The sequence below is a fragment of the Botryllus schlosseri genome, chromosome 14 (genome assembly GCF_051294905.1).
Source record: "Botryllus schlosseri isolate E-star chromosome 14, Bs_hap1, whole genome shotgun sequence".
NCBI lineage: Eukaryota > Metazoa > Chordata > Ascidiacea > Stolidobranchia > Styelidae > Botryllus > Botryllus schlosseri.
In genome coordinates this window covers 21,225,267-21,243,317 of record NC_137249.1, presented here as the reverse complement: position 1 = coordinate 21,243,317, position 18,051 = coordinate 21,225,267, and the positions used below count along the sequence as shown (strand labels likewise).

General features: G+C 38.7%; 1 protein-coding gene and 1 long non-coding RNA gene across 2 annotated transcripts; both read left to right on the top strand.

Moving 5' to 3' along the window:
• The first annotated feature begins 1,101 nt into the window (after nt 1-1,101).
• On the top strand, nt 1,102-9,736 carry LOC145455137 (uncharacterized). The gene is made up of 6 exons (XM_080333096.1): nt 1,102-1,239; nt 5,447-5,569; nt 5,638-5,749; nt 7,006-7,153; nt 8,397-8,509; nt 9,619-9,736. Exons 1-5 carry the CDS (start codon nt 1,111-1,113, stop codon nt 8,476-8,478), a joined length of 594 nt encoding a protein of 197 aa, XP_080189222.1. The 5' UTR covers nt 1,102-1,110; the 3' UTR covers nt 8,479-8,509; nt 9,619-9,736.
• Nucleotides 9,737-12,600: 2,864 nt separating this feature from the next.
• LOC145455139 (uncharacterized) lies at nt 12,601-13,510 on the top strand. The gene is made up of 2 exons (XR_013920278.1): nt 12,601-12,631; nt 13,135-13,510. It is a non-coding gene; the product is annotated as an uncharacterized LOC145455139 (long non-coding RNA).
• The last annotated feature ends 4,541 nt before the right edge of the window (nt 13,511-18,051 follow it).

Genomic DNA, 18,051 nt, shown 5'->3' with positions numbered 1-18,051 from the left:
CATGTGTACACAAACGCTTATTAATGCTAATCTAATTTTTCGACTGTCCTTATTTTTGGAACGATCTCGATGGCAACCCTACTTATATGGCTAAATTTTCGTGAGTTGCTAATCTGATCGCATCGTTTGTCCGTTTTAGCCTCACATCGCTCCCTTCATTATTTTCGCCCCCCCCCCCCCCTAGACTGCAAAATCGCCCATATTGGGAACTACTTCTCTACAGTCTGCCATTTTGAAATTTGATGTCGTAATATATCCAATTATCCATGCTTTTATTTGCTAGTTGTTAAAGAGATGAATCGAAATTAAAGCTTTGAGACCTGTGGCACCGACAACGATACGTTTAGTCACTTTAACTTCCTTATTTTGCGTAGCTCTTCTATATGGCATGTTCGACATCGTATATTATCACCTGGCATTTGACACTGTGTTGTCTCCAAATTCAATGTTAACTTTTCATTTTTCTTGCTCGGTTAGCGTGGTACCTGAGTCAGCGCTTATAACCCTAATGACAGGCGTTTTATTTTTGACATGTCGAAAAAGTCAAAATAAGGTCAATATTTTAGCGTTAGGTCAAAAAAAGTCCAAATTGTTTACAAAGACAACAAATTTTGCAACCTGCATTTCATTTGTATCGTAGATTTTGCACAATCGGTGAACTTATCGTTTGACATTGTACAGCTTGTAGCCTACTTGTGGGCCTACCGTTGCAGACGGCGCATTGTCTGCTCATTGTGAATCATAAATAGTCAAATGACACATAGGTTTACACGATGTTATGCTCAACGAACCGCAATATCCCAAGTGAAGCAAGACTGCGTGGGCATTGCATGGTTCTTACATCTTTATGAAAAATTGAGATGTACAGCACACCATTGTCAGAATGAAGCAACACGGTGTGTCACCAGACGTTCTGTAAAAATTTGGTCAAAGGGTCGAAAAATGTCACAATTTTGAATTTTTAGGTCAAAATCTTTCGTTTGTTAGGTCAAACAAAATCGCCCCACTGATGACATTTGGATAATTGAGCCCTTTTTTACAATGTAGATCAGCGATTGAATGCTTTCGCTTTCGCTAATCTTCATTCTAAATACCAGAATTGTGAAAGAAATGGAAGAAGCTCGCCTTCACGAACGTCAACGTATATTGAAGGAAATCGACGATGGGAGAAAGGATTTGTTGAAGGAAATCGAAGCTGCAAAAAATGAAGTAAAAACAGAAGTGAAGAGCTTCTTGGAGGTACAGAACTTCAATATACAATTAATTAGTACAGTGCTTTTCAACCTTTTTGAGCTTCATTCGCACTTTTTTTGAAAGGAATATTCAGTTCAGATGTGCAACAAATTGGCTACCGTAGCTGATAGGCCATGAAGTGTCTAATTAAAAAGACAATTCTTTTCCCTCGTTTTGATTTCAAATATTTCACTAAAACGCTTCTCGGCAGATCTTGTACAATAACGCCTATATCGTAATGCTTGGATGGCCAGGACTTAAGAACTGTTCTGCACTCCTATCCAAAATACAGCGTATTTTCGTGAATGAAAAACGTTTGCTGGCAGAAATCGTTTCTGAGAGATGACACAAAGGTCACGGAGGCTCCAGTTTGTCGAAAAGGTGTAAAATCCACATGCTTGTGTTGAGGCTCGTGCCTGATGACTTGGAAAATAATCACCTATACCGTCAAGGATAGTAGGCATATTAGAGCTCGCTACCTTATGATACGTTGCTTCCTCATGAGTTCTGTTTTTTTTTCGATATCCCATTTTCTGTCTCGCGAGTATATGAGAAGATCAAACAAAGTCAAGATACTGTTTGATCGACTCTTTATTTCAATATAACTTGAATATTCATAACAGTTTAATAACCTTCAAGCAGATTTTTAGACTTCCACCAAAATCTGGATTTTTGTGGCATCTCGCAACCCGAGCCTCACCAATGAAAAGGAATTAATTTTCAGTATTACAGTAGTATGCTACTTTTTTACGAGCATGTATGACATACAGAACGCGCACACCACAATTCTACGAAACACAGCTTCATGAAATATGTCTGACGCACGCGATTTTAAATTAGGGTGAAGTAAATTTCTCTGCGTGTCGCACTTGTACTACTGTCTACTCAGATTGCAAGGACGGGACTATTCCGTGCCGACAACGGAGCCTATCCATATCGAAAGGTTTGGCCATCCAGCGACAGTGATTTTTGGACAAGGTTTTGTCGCCGCTGATGCTTTTGGCACCGTATTTTATCAGCGGCTCCGCATTTAATCAGCGGTATGTTGGCCAAAACTTCACGCATATATGTGATCCGACGCAGAAAGAGTTGGTCTCAAAATGAATGAATCTCATAGGCGTGAAATCGCTTGTTGCACAACCCTACACTGTTCATCCCAGCGGTCTTCGTCCAAATTTTCCGGAAGAAAAAAAAAAACATTCGGACAAATCTTATCACGAATTCAAACCAAAAGTCGGCTGAGTCTTATGATCAAGCCATATTTTCTGCATGTCTCGCTTATTGACTACAGTACCCAACACAGTGCCCTAGGATATGTAAAAACTATGGCAGGATCTTTGCAATAAATTCAACAAATATAACTATATGTCTGCAACTACACCAGCTTCTTAACCAGGCTTTTAATTACGTAATAATTATAATGCGAAAGACATAATTCACTACGGCTTGTGAGGGCTACGATTAGTGGTGCGTCAAGTTGAAGATTTTTTTAAAAAATTGCGTCTCAACTACAACAGCCACACGGCCCTTGCATTTTCTATTAGATTTATTTAAATTATTCCACGTCGAAAAAATGAACAATAATCCACGATTTTCATTCGCACTCATCCGGATTTTTCATTCGCACCGTTCACACCACCTTCGTCATTCGTACTGCAATTTTTTTTCATTCGCACCAGTGCGAACCGTCACACAGGTTGAAAAGCACTGGATTAGTATAATAATATTGAATGAACCCGAATATATTCGGCTGACACTCGTCAGGGGTAATCGTCAGCAACTAGTAAACAATGGAAAAGAACATCGTATAACAACGATTGTTATCACAAAATATGACGTCACCAGCATGAAATGTCGAATACGAGAGCGTTCAATGTACTAATTTTAGATGGTGCACGAACTCTTTTTGTTGACACAGCCTCGACTGGTGTATTTTGATAAAATTCGACTCCAGGACACACAAATAGATGTGTGAACGGCCCAACCAAACGATACGAAATCTGTCTTCTCGATAATTTTTCGCTCAGATGTTAGCCAAAGGTGGAATTTATGGCCTTAAATTGGTGCGCATCAAGCTTGAGGGCATGAGTCAAGAGATTTTCACCGAGGGCGAGGCGCGTGTTCTACTAAATGTAGGGACATGCTGATTTGTGCGTTCCTGCAAGCGCTTAGACGGTCATCCCACGTACCCACAATCACGGTGGCACTAATATTTGCAAACTACATTACTTTGTTGAAGCACTTCTTTACGTGTTACAGTGAGCAGTTGCGTTGTCGTAAAAATACCGTCGGTCTTCACTGTGTGTAAGCACTCCTCTAACATTCAGGCTATTGCCGCTGAAATAATTTCTTTTCAAAGCGGGTGGAAATAGGGCCAATCCAAGGTAGATCAATCTAATCATCGTTGGTTGTTTGTTCGTTAGGCTCTAATTTTTCTGCTTTTGATTGCGTTATTTTGCTCTCTATGACGCGGTTCATCAGAAGATCAGAAGATAGCGTATCGGCAATATGAATGCGACAAATCTGATAACCGCAGCATAGAGAGGAATAACGCAGTTGAACGTATAGGGCACAGTGTTGGGATGACTCGAGTCGTGACTTGACTCGAGTCAGACTCGAGTCAACTTTTTCGTATGACTTGACTTGACTCGAGTCACTTTGGAAAATGACTTGACTTGGACTTGACTCGAAGCTTCAAAAATGAGCATTGACTCGGACTCGTGACTCGGAGCAAAATTTGCGAGTCAATTTCAAGTCGTTAAGTAAACGTTGTCGAATAAATCACGGTATCTTGTATATGTTCAGATTGTTCGAGATACGCCGATGTCACTTGTGAGTGTAACCAGTAATTCACTGATCGTACGATACACTGATCCCCGATTGTTAGATCACAAATAAATATACCGCAAACTAAACAATCACAGCTTACGTTGTCGTAGTAGTAGTAGAAGAAGATTACTGTAAATAGCAATCTCTCTGTTTCTTAGACGGATCAATGCTTACGTTGCGCAGTGCTCGCCTTTACTAACCTTTATGTATGATTTAAATCAAAATAATATAGCTTGTACGTATATTTACTCACGGATATGTAGATGTAGATTAGGTCCTATATTTTTGCTGATAATAACCGACTGTAGCATGTTACTGTACAGTTACTCACGTATTTTATTAACAGTTATACGTGTGCGCGAGTGATACAACGTCCTTTCGCATGTGTATTCAACTAGACATTCGTTATTTGATTCAAGATAAATGATCATCATTGATCAAATAATCTGTTTTACAAACAGCTGGCAAAGTGTAATGACTTTGAATCATCACCCATGCATCGAAAATTTTATTTGACTTGAATTGTGACTTGAATTGTGACTTGACTCGTGACTTGACTTGACTTGACTCGACTCGACTCGAGTCACCTCCAAAAAACGGGAGACTTGACTTGACTCGAGTCACCTTTGAAAATCGATTGACTTGACTTGAATCGACTCAAAATCTGCAATGACTCGAGATGACTCGTGACTCGAAGGTAGTGACTTGATCCAAACACTGATAGGGCAAGACAAGCCAAGCTTGGTGCAGTCATTCGCCCATTTTATGCTTCCGAGGATGGACTCTGATTTTATATGAACCGAACGTGATTTTGTTGTATTTCTTTTTAATTGAGAATTTGATTCAATTTTCAGGTATTTGCTAATTCAGTAATCTGATTCTAAGCTGGCAAAAATGGTGTCCTAATTATTCTAATTCCAATTCCAAAGCTTAAAATTTTCAAGTTGTTTGAGTGTGTTGGCTGCCTTTCGGCTTCACAACACAAAGAATTTTTTGTTCAATTCAATTTTTATCATTTCACATTTTCATCATTTCAATACACCAAAAACTGTACTATGTGAAAGACGGGAAGGTGTCGAAACGACTTGGAGTAGTCTTCGATATCAGACACCCACCTGACCTTAGGCGATGTATAAAAGGCGTTGCACACTGAATGAAAACTAAACGACGATATTATAGAAGGACTGGTATAACAAAAAGGTGAGATCGACATGTCACGTTGTGGCCCGGTAAAATAGAGGGCGAACTAGTATTAATTCAGTAGAAATTGTTTGTATTTCGACTTTAATGTGGACATGTTCGATGACTGTCGGATAGCCGGCGAGATACTGTTCTGCAAATCAGGTCTGGCATATTTGATAGAGCGATGGTCTTATGTCTGAAGGGTGACGCCCAAAAAATTGAGGAGCAGAGGAAGGTAGTTAAGGACGAAAATTTGTCATTGCAAACACAATTCCAGACGAAAAATGAAATCTTGGTGATGCCTCAGCGACTTGAAACTCAAAAGGTAACTTTATCAATTTTACTGCTCATATTTTCGGTGATTTGAGTAATCCGGGTATTTATCGCTTGTAGAATCTAGAAGAAATTTCCGAGACAGTTGTCACGGAACTTGGAAGAGAGCGCATGAAGTTTTCATCCGAAATTGATAGGATACAAAAAAACCTACAGAGACGGGAATCGGAAAGTATGTTGCAATTTTTGGAATATTTCACTTGAAACACTAATTCAATTAAGTATCCGTTTAATTGGCAAAGCAATTGCATCAAATTTTCATGTGTTTGATTCGGCCAGGTCGTTATGCCACATCAATCTTTAATTAATCATTTACAAATCTCATTAGTCATTTACACTGCAATAGGCAAACCCAATTTGATATTCAGATTAATCAGGTCTTTATTGATTTTTTTTCTATTGTAATTTCTAAGATTTTAGATTAAACACTGAGTAGATCATAGGCATGACCTTTTATATGTGTACGAGGTGGTGGAGTCTTGTGATGTCATAATCACTCCATGTCCGTGGTGTCATAGTCGCACTAAACGCACTTTACTACATGCTGCTGAGCGTTCAACCACTCGTGTGACGTTTCGATACCAGCCCCGCACTGGTTAACATCAAGTCATACAGTCGTTATTAAAAGGACTGGGCGCATGACGCGATCTTGCCAAGAAAAGTCCACTGTCTACCAAATGCTTGATAGTTTGTAATTCGATGTTTCGGCTACCGATATGAGTCCAACCAGCAATCCAGTTCATTGAAATATAGAAGTGTTCCGTCTACTGATGCGTCGAAATTTAACTACGAAATTCAATGCCGTTCACAATGCCCCTTGTTCATATCGATTGGAACACTGACAAATGACATTGTGCGATAACTCGGCAATGCGAGTATACCAAGCAGACCACAAAAAGTATAAGCGATTTCAAATGAGAAAGCGTTCATCTAATCAGTATCTAGTCTCTTGCGTACAGCATGAACGTGTTCAGATTGTGCAATCGTATTGAGTAGCTCGTCTCGCGACAATTGTTTTGGCATTGTATCGGTGTCTAAGCTGTATTGCTACATTTCCCAAATCCCAATTAATGTTAGCAAAGCCTTGTCAGAGTAACGAATATGTGCAGGAATTAATTCCGATTGGCAGGTATACACTAACGCACTGTCCAATTTCGCGTAATTTCACTTAGATTAGGCCAATTGTTGAAGTTGTTTGTCAGTATACCATAATCATGATGTGGGAACGTTGCAGTCTGCAATTACGTAACCGATGAATTGCCAATGACAATGGTCTGTTTCACTAACGCTACATTGCTCTCGCTTCTTTGCGTTGTTGCCAGGACGATGGATCATCTTACATCACATTTGCAGCTTATGCCAATTTATTACTCTCCCGAAATCTGTGATAACGGTCTTGTGTAACGATTTTATTCAACCGCTTCCTAGATTGGGAAAGCAAGCCGGTAGATTCAGGGAACGGGAGCCCGGTACGTATTGCAATATTTCTTGAAGAAGCCAACAAAATCAGTGCTTCCATGAAAAAAGATACCGTTTTCTCTCGTTACGAATTGGAGCATGGCGAAACTCGAGTCCAGTAAGATATTTGATCTATCAAGTTTTTTCTCTCATTCAGGGGTGGCCGAATCATCTCTCTGCAGTGCAGAATGTCTTATTGCCAATTCCATTTAGAACTGTGGTTTTCAACCTATTTGTACTCGTGGTCCGCTCTCGTTGAAAATGTTCCATGACGCACTTCTTTGTCCTACTCGAAATATTTGCGGCAATTCTTCGTTCATTGAATGTATTACGTAAAAGCTAAGATACTTTCAAGGTTGCCAGTCAGCAGAAAGCTAACTTCTATCAACAACTTATTTCAATATGTGCAACTAGAACTCGAACTACTCGCGCAACCAGAACAACCAGAACTAAATCTAGAACTACTCACTTTCAAAAACTCGAAACGAGAGCCAGAGCTCACCGCTATAAAGATATGCAACTAATTAAAATACTATATCACAGCTAACTATGCCAGGGGTTTATAACCGTTGTTTCTGGGAACTTTAGGGATTCCCTGAGCCAGTCTCGTGAACTCCTTGGGCTTAAAGAATATATTTTCAGTCTGTAACAACAAGCCCATTTTCGCTTTGTCCTTTTAACAAAGCTCCGCATCTAGTTGGTATAGGTCTCAAGTTATAGTTGAATCAGTGCGTTTCCTGTTCTATAAACGAAATTCATGGTCCCTTTCAAGCTACATCAGACATAAATCATGGAAGACATTTCCCGGACTGTAGAATATCAAAGCATATATGTATCTGCATTGCTTGAGAAATACGAAGATAGCACGATATGCACTCTACAATTGATGTGTCGGGCCTACAGCTGTTTCCGATCCTGTGTTGGGTTGCCATAATCTATTGGTCCCTTTGATAGGCAAGGTCAAAAACGTTGTTAAATTTACGCTGATATAATGCATTTATCTTCTGACATGGTGTGTATATCTCATAATTTTTGCAAAATATACTTATCATCTCTACCTAGTACAACAGCAAATTCTTTTGAATATTCATAAATGGGATTGTGAGATTGTGTAATAGTACGGTAAATCACATTTTCGCGATGTTTGTGGAATGTCATTTAGCATAGCCCTCTCAAATAAGCCCTAATAAGGAGGAATTCGAATACCCCTATTATTGCTGCTACGCCCCTCCACGGGGTCACCAAAACTTGGAAATTGGCTCGGCACATTTGAGTGTTGAGACCACTGGTGTACTATGTGTCAATGAAACAATATGTCAATGAACTAAGAGAAAATAGTAGTCTATGTCAAATATTTCTAGAGTTGAAAATACAAGGCTTGGGATTTGCACACTTTGGTCCATGGAAAAATTTGAAGAAAAGCTGGAAGCGATGAGGGAATAGTTTTTGGATTACTTGTCTGGAAGCGCCATGGGTTGAGTTGCATATTTTTGTTCTTAATTTGGAATGTTTCGTCGATTGTCAATTTCATCTTTCAATTTATAATAAGTATGCCTGACATGGTATTATCATATATGCTTCATAATCAGAATGATAGATACTATGGATCTACGTTCGAACAAATAGATATTCACAAAAAATGAGTTCAGTGTGAGGATAACGCCAATAATATTGAATGTATGTTTGCATACTGCAAACTTTAATTGTACTTGAATATGTTTCGTGCACTCGTTCATTTCGGATAAACTGTAATTCTGTGACACCTCCGTCCCATGTTTATACCAGAACTACTTGAATTCGGCTCATATCAATAGGAATATATATATTAAATGGTGTCAGTTATAAACAGAAGAAGCGTTAACTAAGACCCTTCCATTATATGAGAGCATATTTACTACTTCTACATAATGTGCAGATGAACGGCTTTCATAATATACACGGCATGTCAAAACACCGAGACATTAACAAGAATACATGTCAGTTCCCGAACCATGCACTCGGTCTGTTCATTTTTTTCTTCTGATAATACTGGATACCTGATAAAAGAGCTAGGTTACCTAATAAACGCCAAAGACAATAAATTTGACTCAATTTCAACCGGTATAAGCAAAGTTATTGATGTTCAAACTTTATGATTTCAAATCCTAGTATTTACGGTGGGTAGATCTGTAATTAATAATGAAAAGAATTTGTCACAGTTATCCTTTTTTTCTTCAAATATTAAATTTTTTACACAACTAACTTCGTTTCTACTGGTCGCGATTGGTCCAAATTTGTTGTGCATCGCTTCTTCAGACAACCTGACCCTTTGATCGGGCGAGTGAAATTTAAAAAAATGAAATTAATTTTTGATCAATCAAGAATTTTCGACTACAATATCTTCGCTTCAACTGGTTGGAATAGAGCTGAATTGGGATGCAGCGTTTTTTCAAGTAGCCTAATGATTTTATCAAGTAGCCAGTTTAGTATGGAAATAAGTTATTATTGAAAATACGTGTTAACCGCACATTCTGACTGTTTATCACAAACAAAAGACATGGTCCTCCATATCACCTTTCACACTATCAACATCCTTTTCTCCAGCTCCCAGTGACTGCGGCAATCTTTTCTACGACCAAACTGACGAATGGTCACTGTGGTCAGAAATCGCCGGATCTGGCAAACAAGAAAATGTAGCACAAATAAATCCATCTACATCCAAGTTAGCTGTTGCATATGTCACAATTCCCAAGTGGAATTGTCTTCATGATGTCATGTTTCTGGTATCAAGAACATTCCTTCGAAGACGTTTATCGTCTGTGCCGATTTTATCTGCCGCTTTGCGGGAATCTATACAGAGATACGAGACCTTTCGATGGCAAAATAAAGATTCTGTCAAATGGCTCTGTACATCGTAAGTACATTCAGTATTGAACAAAGACTACACTGATCAACAAAAAAACTTATTTTTTAGCGCAAAATATATTTTAATGGTTACTAGGTATGTTTGGGCTTCTGAGTCTGGAAATGATATCCGTTTCTCACAGTTGTCTCTAGTTTTTGAGATCGATATTTTTATTTATTATTCATTTTATTTATTAGTCGTAAGCAGAATACTTGTAATTATGCATATTTTAAATATGCTCTGAGATCTGCGCCTCACTCCGAGACAGTACTGGAAGACAGACACTGCCTTGGAACCGGAGCTTAAATAACATTCTACCGTACAAGAGAAAAATAATTGCTTCCGTATATTAGCTAACAAGGTAACTTTTAACTGCAAAGACATCGAATGGCTTCTACTAAACATGGGAGTGCCACAATATAGACCTCAAAGTGGCGTTTATTCATGGACAGTTCGAACACAGCTATGCATCTCTCCCAATTGGCCATCTAACAAAATTAAAATAACAGTAGCTACGATTACATTGAAACGGTATTACAGAAACTGTATATTTACTCTAACCAATGGTTAATCTGTGTAGACTAGAAAATGGTAAATGTGTTGCTTGGCCGGCACAGCGACTATACAAAATACCCATGTTTTATCCGCTTGTGGGGTAGCCGGGCGCGCACTGATCACTGCGTGAAGAAAGGGTAGCAACCTAGAGACTCAATGAGAGTAGGTGAAGTTAACATCATAAATGAACATTTGTTGTTGGAGAGAAGATCATCATTCCACCGCTGCACATAAAACTTGTTTTGATGAAACGATTTGTGAACTAACCGATTTGTGAAAGTGAACTTTAAGCGTTATTGAAAGCAGTGTTTGTGGTTTGACGTCACCTGTTTTTACATTGCAAAAATATGTAGTGTACTGCTACCATCGCCTAATTTGTAAATTTTTCGTATGATTTTCACATTCATCATCATTGGTTTATTAGCAATTTTTATCAGCTCCATACACAACAAAAATGTGATACAATGAAAAGATAGGAACGTGTATAGAAGCGACTTGGAGTAGTCTATGGAATCAGACGCCCACCTTACACCCACATGAAACAGGATTCGCGTATAGAAGGCTCTCTGTTTTAGCGATTGCGTCTTCACAACGATATTACATCAGAAATAGAAGAGTACTGTATATACATAGTTGAAAAGACAGATGTAGACTTATCGAAGTTGTAGTTTATAAGGAGAATTTTACCTACGTCAAAGTTTGCGTATTTTCAGCACTTGAGGACAATACAGATTATCTCAAACTCGAACAGCAACATAAGATTGCCCTGAAACCGTAGTATACAAATATATACAGGAGCCGTAGTATACAAATATACAGGAGAATTTTACCTATGTCAAAACTTGCGTATTTTAAGCACTTTTTATCATTTTTCAGAACAAATATATTGATTATCTCAAAAAAATTGAGCCAGTTCGGAAAAAACCAATGTCGTATTGGGATTTAACAACGTAACACCCTTAAACCGTAAAAACTTTCTTGGCACCAAAATGTGTGTTGACCAATGTAATAGGTGCTTGGCATTATTGTGATTGCATTCGGCTCGCATAGTAGATGTCAGGGTTCCGAGTCAAATATCACTTTCATAGTTTAAACTAGAGTCTAGTAGAGTCATTTTCAGTTCACCACCGAGTCCGAGTCGTTGAACGTCATTTTCAATTCACCACGGAGTCCAAGTCGTTGAACAGACAGTCGAGTCATATAGTGTAGTGACTCTCTATCGTAATTTACCTCAGTCCTCACAGTTTCTGAACCTATTATACGAGTATCAGGACTGATGGACGAAATACCAATAATGCGGTGACGTTACTATTCTTCGAAAGTAAAATGAAAGGTCGGTCTCGGCCATACTAGTCTCGAGTCGTAGGACTTGGTTCGACTCACTGCACGAATTGACCCGTGTTTGAGTCATTTTACGCATTCGAAATCATGGCTCGCGTCAAGTCTAGTCACAAAAAAAGACTCGAGTCATTACAACCCTGGCCGTTTGCCATTACTCCCTTCGTCGTTCGATGTTGTATTTAGTGACTCTTTTCGAGCCATACTTTCCAGTTTGTTGACGTCCGACGAATCATTCGCTCGGTATGAACCAATGTCGTCCACTATTGACTTGTTGCTATCGGAGCTGAATCAAATCATCATCTCTTGCGAGAACTTGCGTGAAGACTTTCGTGCGAAAATGAATGTTACAGGTTTGTTTCTTGGACGTTACATATTTTTGTCCTTGCTGTTTTTGCGGCATATACATCGACTCGTGAATACGATCCGTGCACAATGCTTATGCATATCATGAATGCATAATCTGTATATGTCGCTGGTCATGCGAAGGTGCAGATATAGCCGTGTAAGGATTTTTGAGTCTTGAACCACCTTTTTTCGCCCAGCGGATCCAATTTATTTTAACATTTTCAGATTTCAGATTTGTTAATTTAGGCATCTGGTTTGTTAAATACCAAAAATATACATGCCTAGTTATCGCTGTGCGATTTTAAGATGCTCAACCGGAAACGTCATCCAATAAAATGGCTCTTCAAGCAACGCTACATCTCCATGGTTGTTTCATACTCGCGACCACTTTGCATGGATCCAAGGACTATCGCAGCCATCCAATATTGCAAAAATCATCACTTGAGGGGAGAACTGATACAACTCATGCAGGTATGTGTGTGTATGTAGTATATCAATAAGTGACATTTTTATTGAACTAGTTCTGGTTTATAGTGTCCAATACGGCTGTAACTGGTTTTTATAAATTATGTTGGCTGCGTGATAAAATTTGTTGCCTAATAAACGCTTCACATCGAACTTAGCTCAATCCATACCTGCAGAGAAGAGACAATTTTTGGATTTATTAAATAAAAAATAAAAATGATCCTAAAAATGATCCTTTTGAAACTTTTCCTCGCTACCCGATGAAACTTGTATTTAATATATATTATATATCATTGTATTATAGCATACTGTATAATGTAGCAGATTCCCGTCCACTAAACACTGCCTATTGTCCCGTTCGGACATAATCACATTACTGCCGAGTGTGTATGTCTTTTCTACTTAATCCGTTGTGGCACAGGGGAGATTTTTCCCATATCTGCCGTATCATGTTTTCTCATTCGTTATTATCAGATTGTCCCCACTAACTTGAATTGCTTCTATTGAAGGGTCTCGAAGAAGAAATCACTTACTACATCATTCATGAATCATTGCAAAAAATTCGGCTATATGTTGCTGATGCGTCAAGATACATCGGGACAATGAGTGTTGAACTTGGCGTGAAAATCGACGAAGAAAATCAGCATAAAGTCGGTTCTTGTGATCAAATGTAAATGATCTTAAGCATGATTGATTTCTTGATCCTCTAGCTGAGCTCCATGATCAAAAATGCGATCATTCAAGGTGCGGACGGTATTTTAAAAGTCGGCAACTCACTACTACATGTAAGTATTGTTGCGTGCTGGCTGAGAGCAGAGAAGGTTTCTCTGTGGTGTCCTTTCCGTTTTGTGCGAGATGATGAAATATATTCACCAGGATTCCTGTAAAGAGGAGAAAGTTTTGGATTTAGTATATTAAAAATGATTCTTTTAAAACTTTACCGACTACCCCATAAAATTCGTAATTATTATATATTATATGACATTATATTATAGCTTACTTTATAATGTAGCACAGAGGTCTCAAACTCAATTGTGGTCGCGGGCCATTTCCTTGTTTTTGATGACGCCGCGGGCCGCAACATAAAAAATAGGGATATTCAATGTATAATTTCCAAGTAGGCCTTATTTGACAAGACCTTGCAGACAGGCATTCCACGAACATCGTGGAAATGTAATTTTTCTAATAATGAGATATAGACAATGCGACATCGTAAAACGGTGATGAATTGTGGAGTTGTCCACAAAAGCGACGACAGAGAAATTTGACGCGATTCCAACCCGTAGGAGTGAAGAGATTTTAGTTTTGAATAATAATTCTGGGATTACCCACTGCCGATGCTATTTTTGCGAATCTAAAATTTCCAGCAGCAATAACTTGGCTTCTGCTGGTCTGAAATGAGCAGAAATTTTCAAGCATCGTTGCTTTGACAATTTCATGGGTAAAAATTTCGTGGTAAAATTTCAAAAGGAAATTTGAATTTTTTTAGTAATGTCAAAATTTCGAACAACTTTGCATTCACATCTACCAGTTGGAATCGAGCCAAATTTCAAGTGCACTGTATTTTATGCCAGTGGTTCTTAACCTGTAGTCGACTAACACCTTGCCATATTGACCTGATTAGACAGCTATATACCATATGCAACGCAAGCTATCAGCTTTTAATATATTACTCTTCCCCGTGACAGTTTCATAGATTGCTGCGTCCGTAGGATTAGCAACTCACTGTTCCGAGTCACAAGTCCTTTGATTTTAACGTTTGCTCCGAGTCAACTCGAGTCACTTTTCTTTAATCACCCAGTCAATCCGAAATCGAGTAATTTTACGAGAAGGTCGCACCAAACCAAATTACAACTTTCAGTCACGAATCATCAACGGGTCATGTTTTATCATCATGAACTAGAAATGTGGCGTATATAGCTCATCTTTTACCGCATGGTAGCTTTTAAAAGTGATGTAATAGTGAAGTTTGTTGAGATTTCAGTGATTTTTATAGTAGTTTCAGCATGAACTTTAAGTTCTTCTATCTAAAAAAGATATATGGCACTTGAATATAATATTGAATACATGAAATACCCAAATGTAGTTTTGGGTTTGAGACCTCTAGTCTAGGTGAGGGGTCGCAGGCCACTTCAAATTTTGTAGAGACCACGGGCCGCATCCAATATCAATGTGAAATAGGCCGCACTGTCGGATAAACTATTTTTGAAACGCTGTGCTCTCTAACATTGACGACGGCATAGTTACCACTAGAGACATAATATTTTGAAAAATGTAGTGTTCATCATTATCAGGCAATATGCTTATTTTTGTCAGCTAATTCTCTTTCGGCGGAGTGCTGTTTCCGTCGCCGAAGCCGTTTCAGATGGCGAGGAATAGTGATGTTGGACATAGGAGAATGGCATATTTTGAAACAATACCAATATTTTCTTCAGCATTTCCAAATGCCTAACTAAGAATTCTTCCGAAATCTGAGATCAGGTTGCGTGTTAGTGACCCTAGGTGTATGTCGTGATTTAAGAGACTGAAGTCGTTTTGACACCTCTATATTTTCGTCCTATCACAATCTTCCGTCTAGGATATATTGATTAACAGCAAACTGGAATATTGAGAAATCCATTTCAGGGCCATGGTGTCTCCATCGCGTAATCAAACTAAATCTCCTGCCAGAATAGGATGAGATCGTAGAGAAATATCACGCAACGAAAACCTTTTTCAATCCGCTGGGCAACCGCAAGGCATCCCGGTTATCGGAGGGGATCCGTGCCCGATTCCGACCAACGTCTCCATGAGCAGGGGACCGGCGCCCGAATTTACAAAGCCGCACGACATGGTGATAAGCTGAAGTTGACGGGTCATATGCTAATCATTGCATGTATTAGCTGAGATTGATAGTCAGCCGCTGCGAATATGCCAACTAAAATATTACCTTTCAGAGTTTAGATATTTCATTGACGCTCTACGTATTTCATTTACGCTGTACTCTGAACATATATGTACCGTTTTGGTTTGATGGAATATTATTTATTATTTTTTATTTGTCGACTTGTCTCTTTAGGCGGTTGCTCTATCCATCCGCCATTCAGGCTCATGTGTTACGTTAGAACTAAGCACTTTTCTTCTCCATCGTCTGGGCTCTGAAAGCAGGAATAAATAGCCTGTAATAAAAGTTGACAAATTCCAATTGCATTGGACCAATATTGATGGTGCGACCAGGTTGAGGAAACATTCAGTGGTTTGGATCATGGGTTTCTGATTTTTTTAGCGCGCATAGCTCGTTGCCATATTTTGGAATATTGAGAGGAAGACACTTTTATCAAATCATAAATGTTGGTTTACTGAAATTGAAAACAGCTGATTTTGAAATGTTTACTGGAAATCTTGTGTTTGCTAAAAAAGGTCGTCGGCCACTTCTGTTAATATTTACATCGTTTCAAAACACCAACTGCGAGACAATGAAAAGATAGTAACGTGTCGAAAGAACTTTGAGTAGTCTTCAAGGTCAGACATCAACCTTGGCCTAGACTAGGCGAGCTATAGAGGCTTGAACACTGAATGAAAAGTAATGCAGAGAATAGAAAAGGCAAGCGACAAATGAGGTGGCATGTGACGCAAGGCGAGATCGATATGTTAGGGCGTGGTCCGGTAGTCCTGAAGGCCGATTAGTGTTCATCAGAGGTGGTCAAAGTAGTCAAGTAATCTACTCGAGTAGATGTAAAAGTAGCGACGAAAAAATCTACTGAAGTACGAGTAGAAGTACTTCTTCCATAAGCCACCGAAGAATACTTGAAGTAGAAGTGGAATTTAGTGACTTTAAATCTACTCAAGCAAGTAAGTAATTTTGAAAACAGTCCTAATTCGTTCGCGTGGACTGTCAAAAGCTGCAAATTGCGCTATGCGGAAGGTGCAGAGATTCGTATTGATGCATCCCGGGAGGTATCAATTTTCGACAGAATAAGCATTCTTCTGCATCATGGGATGCAAATCGTAGTATTGATATGGAAATGCGATACTAACTCTTTGTTTACTAGAATAAACCGTTTTAGAGAATATCATGACATGGCGCCCGCCCCCATATTATAAGGCCCCAAGTTTATGCGAGAGCAATACGGAAAAGTTGTATGGGATACGGTCTCAACACTTTGCGCGATTGGTATACGTTAATAACAAATATTGTGGATCGTAAAATTTATAATAGGTGTAGCTTTATTGTCGGAAAATAAAGACATTTATTACACTTGCTTTTATGCTTCAACATGTATGTTCTTCAGACAAAAGATCTGAAAGTAATTAGAACTCAAAGTATGATACTAGGTATTCAAAGTGAAATACAAATACCACTTCTAAAAAGCTTAAAATATATTTCATGTCTTCTGTTCATAACGCTTCAAAGGTGATCAGCTAAAACAGGTTTAACGTTAAAAAAAATCCGGATTTTCCAGGTTAGCAGGACACGTCATGGGCTGCTAGATTACGATATGATAGGTAATTACCAGTGTTGGGATCAAGTCACTACCTTCGAGTCACGAGTCATTTCGAGTTATTGCACATTTTGACTCGAGTCAAGTCAAGTCGTTCGAATTTCAAAGGTGACTCGAGTCAAGTCAAGTCACCTGATTTTTGGAGGTGACTCGAGTCAAGTCGAGTCAAGTCAAGTCAAGTCAAGTCACGAGTCAAGTCACAATTCAAGTCAATTCGCCTTTTCGAAGTATGAGGCATGATTACGTCATTGTATTTTGCTAGCTGTCTGAAATGAAGATTGAGTGGTCTTTGATTTTGAACCGATGAACGAATATAGAGTTGAATATACACGCAAGAAGTAGCTGTATCGCTCACATATACGCAGAACTGTTGAATTTCCCAAGTAATTGCATACCCTCAGTTTATAGTTACCATCCAAAATAGCGCATAGAGAATAGAGAAACGAATTGATAAGATGCAATATCATTTATACATATTGATATGATACAATTAGAGTCTGCGCCAATGGCTGAGGGTATATTATAGACTATATTCGAATTTAATTTCGATAAAACAAGAGGTTTGGTCAAGGTAAGAACAGAGAACAGAAATATGTATTTTGCTATTAAATACTTTACTACTTAGTTTACGACAACGTAAGATGTAAGCTTTGGTCACTTCGTTTGTTATCAATTTATTTGTGAGAGAACAATGTAGGCTCAGTAAAACGAATGATCATTGAATGATTGGTCGCTCTCTTGGGTTACACCAGCATTTCGCGAACAATCCGAACATATGCAAAATACAGTGATTCTTATCGACACCGATTACTTGATGACTTGAAAATGACTCGTTAATTTTGCTCCGAGTCACGAGTCAATCCACATTTCTGATACGCCGAGTCAAGTCAAGTCAAGTCATTTCACCTAGGTGACTCGAGTCAAGTCAAGTCATACGAAAAAGGT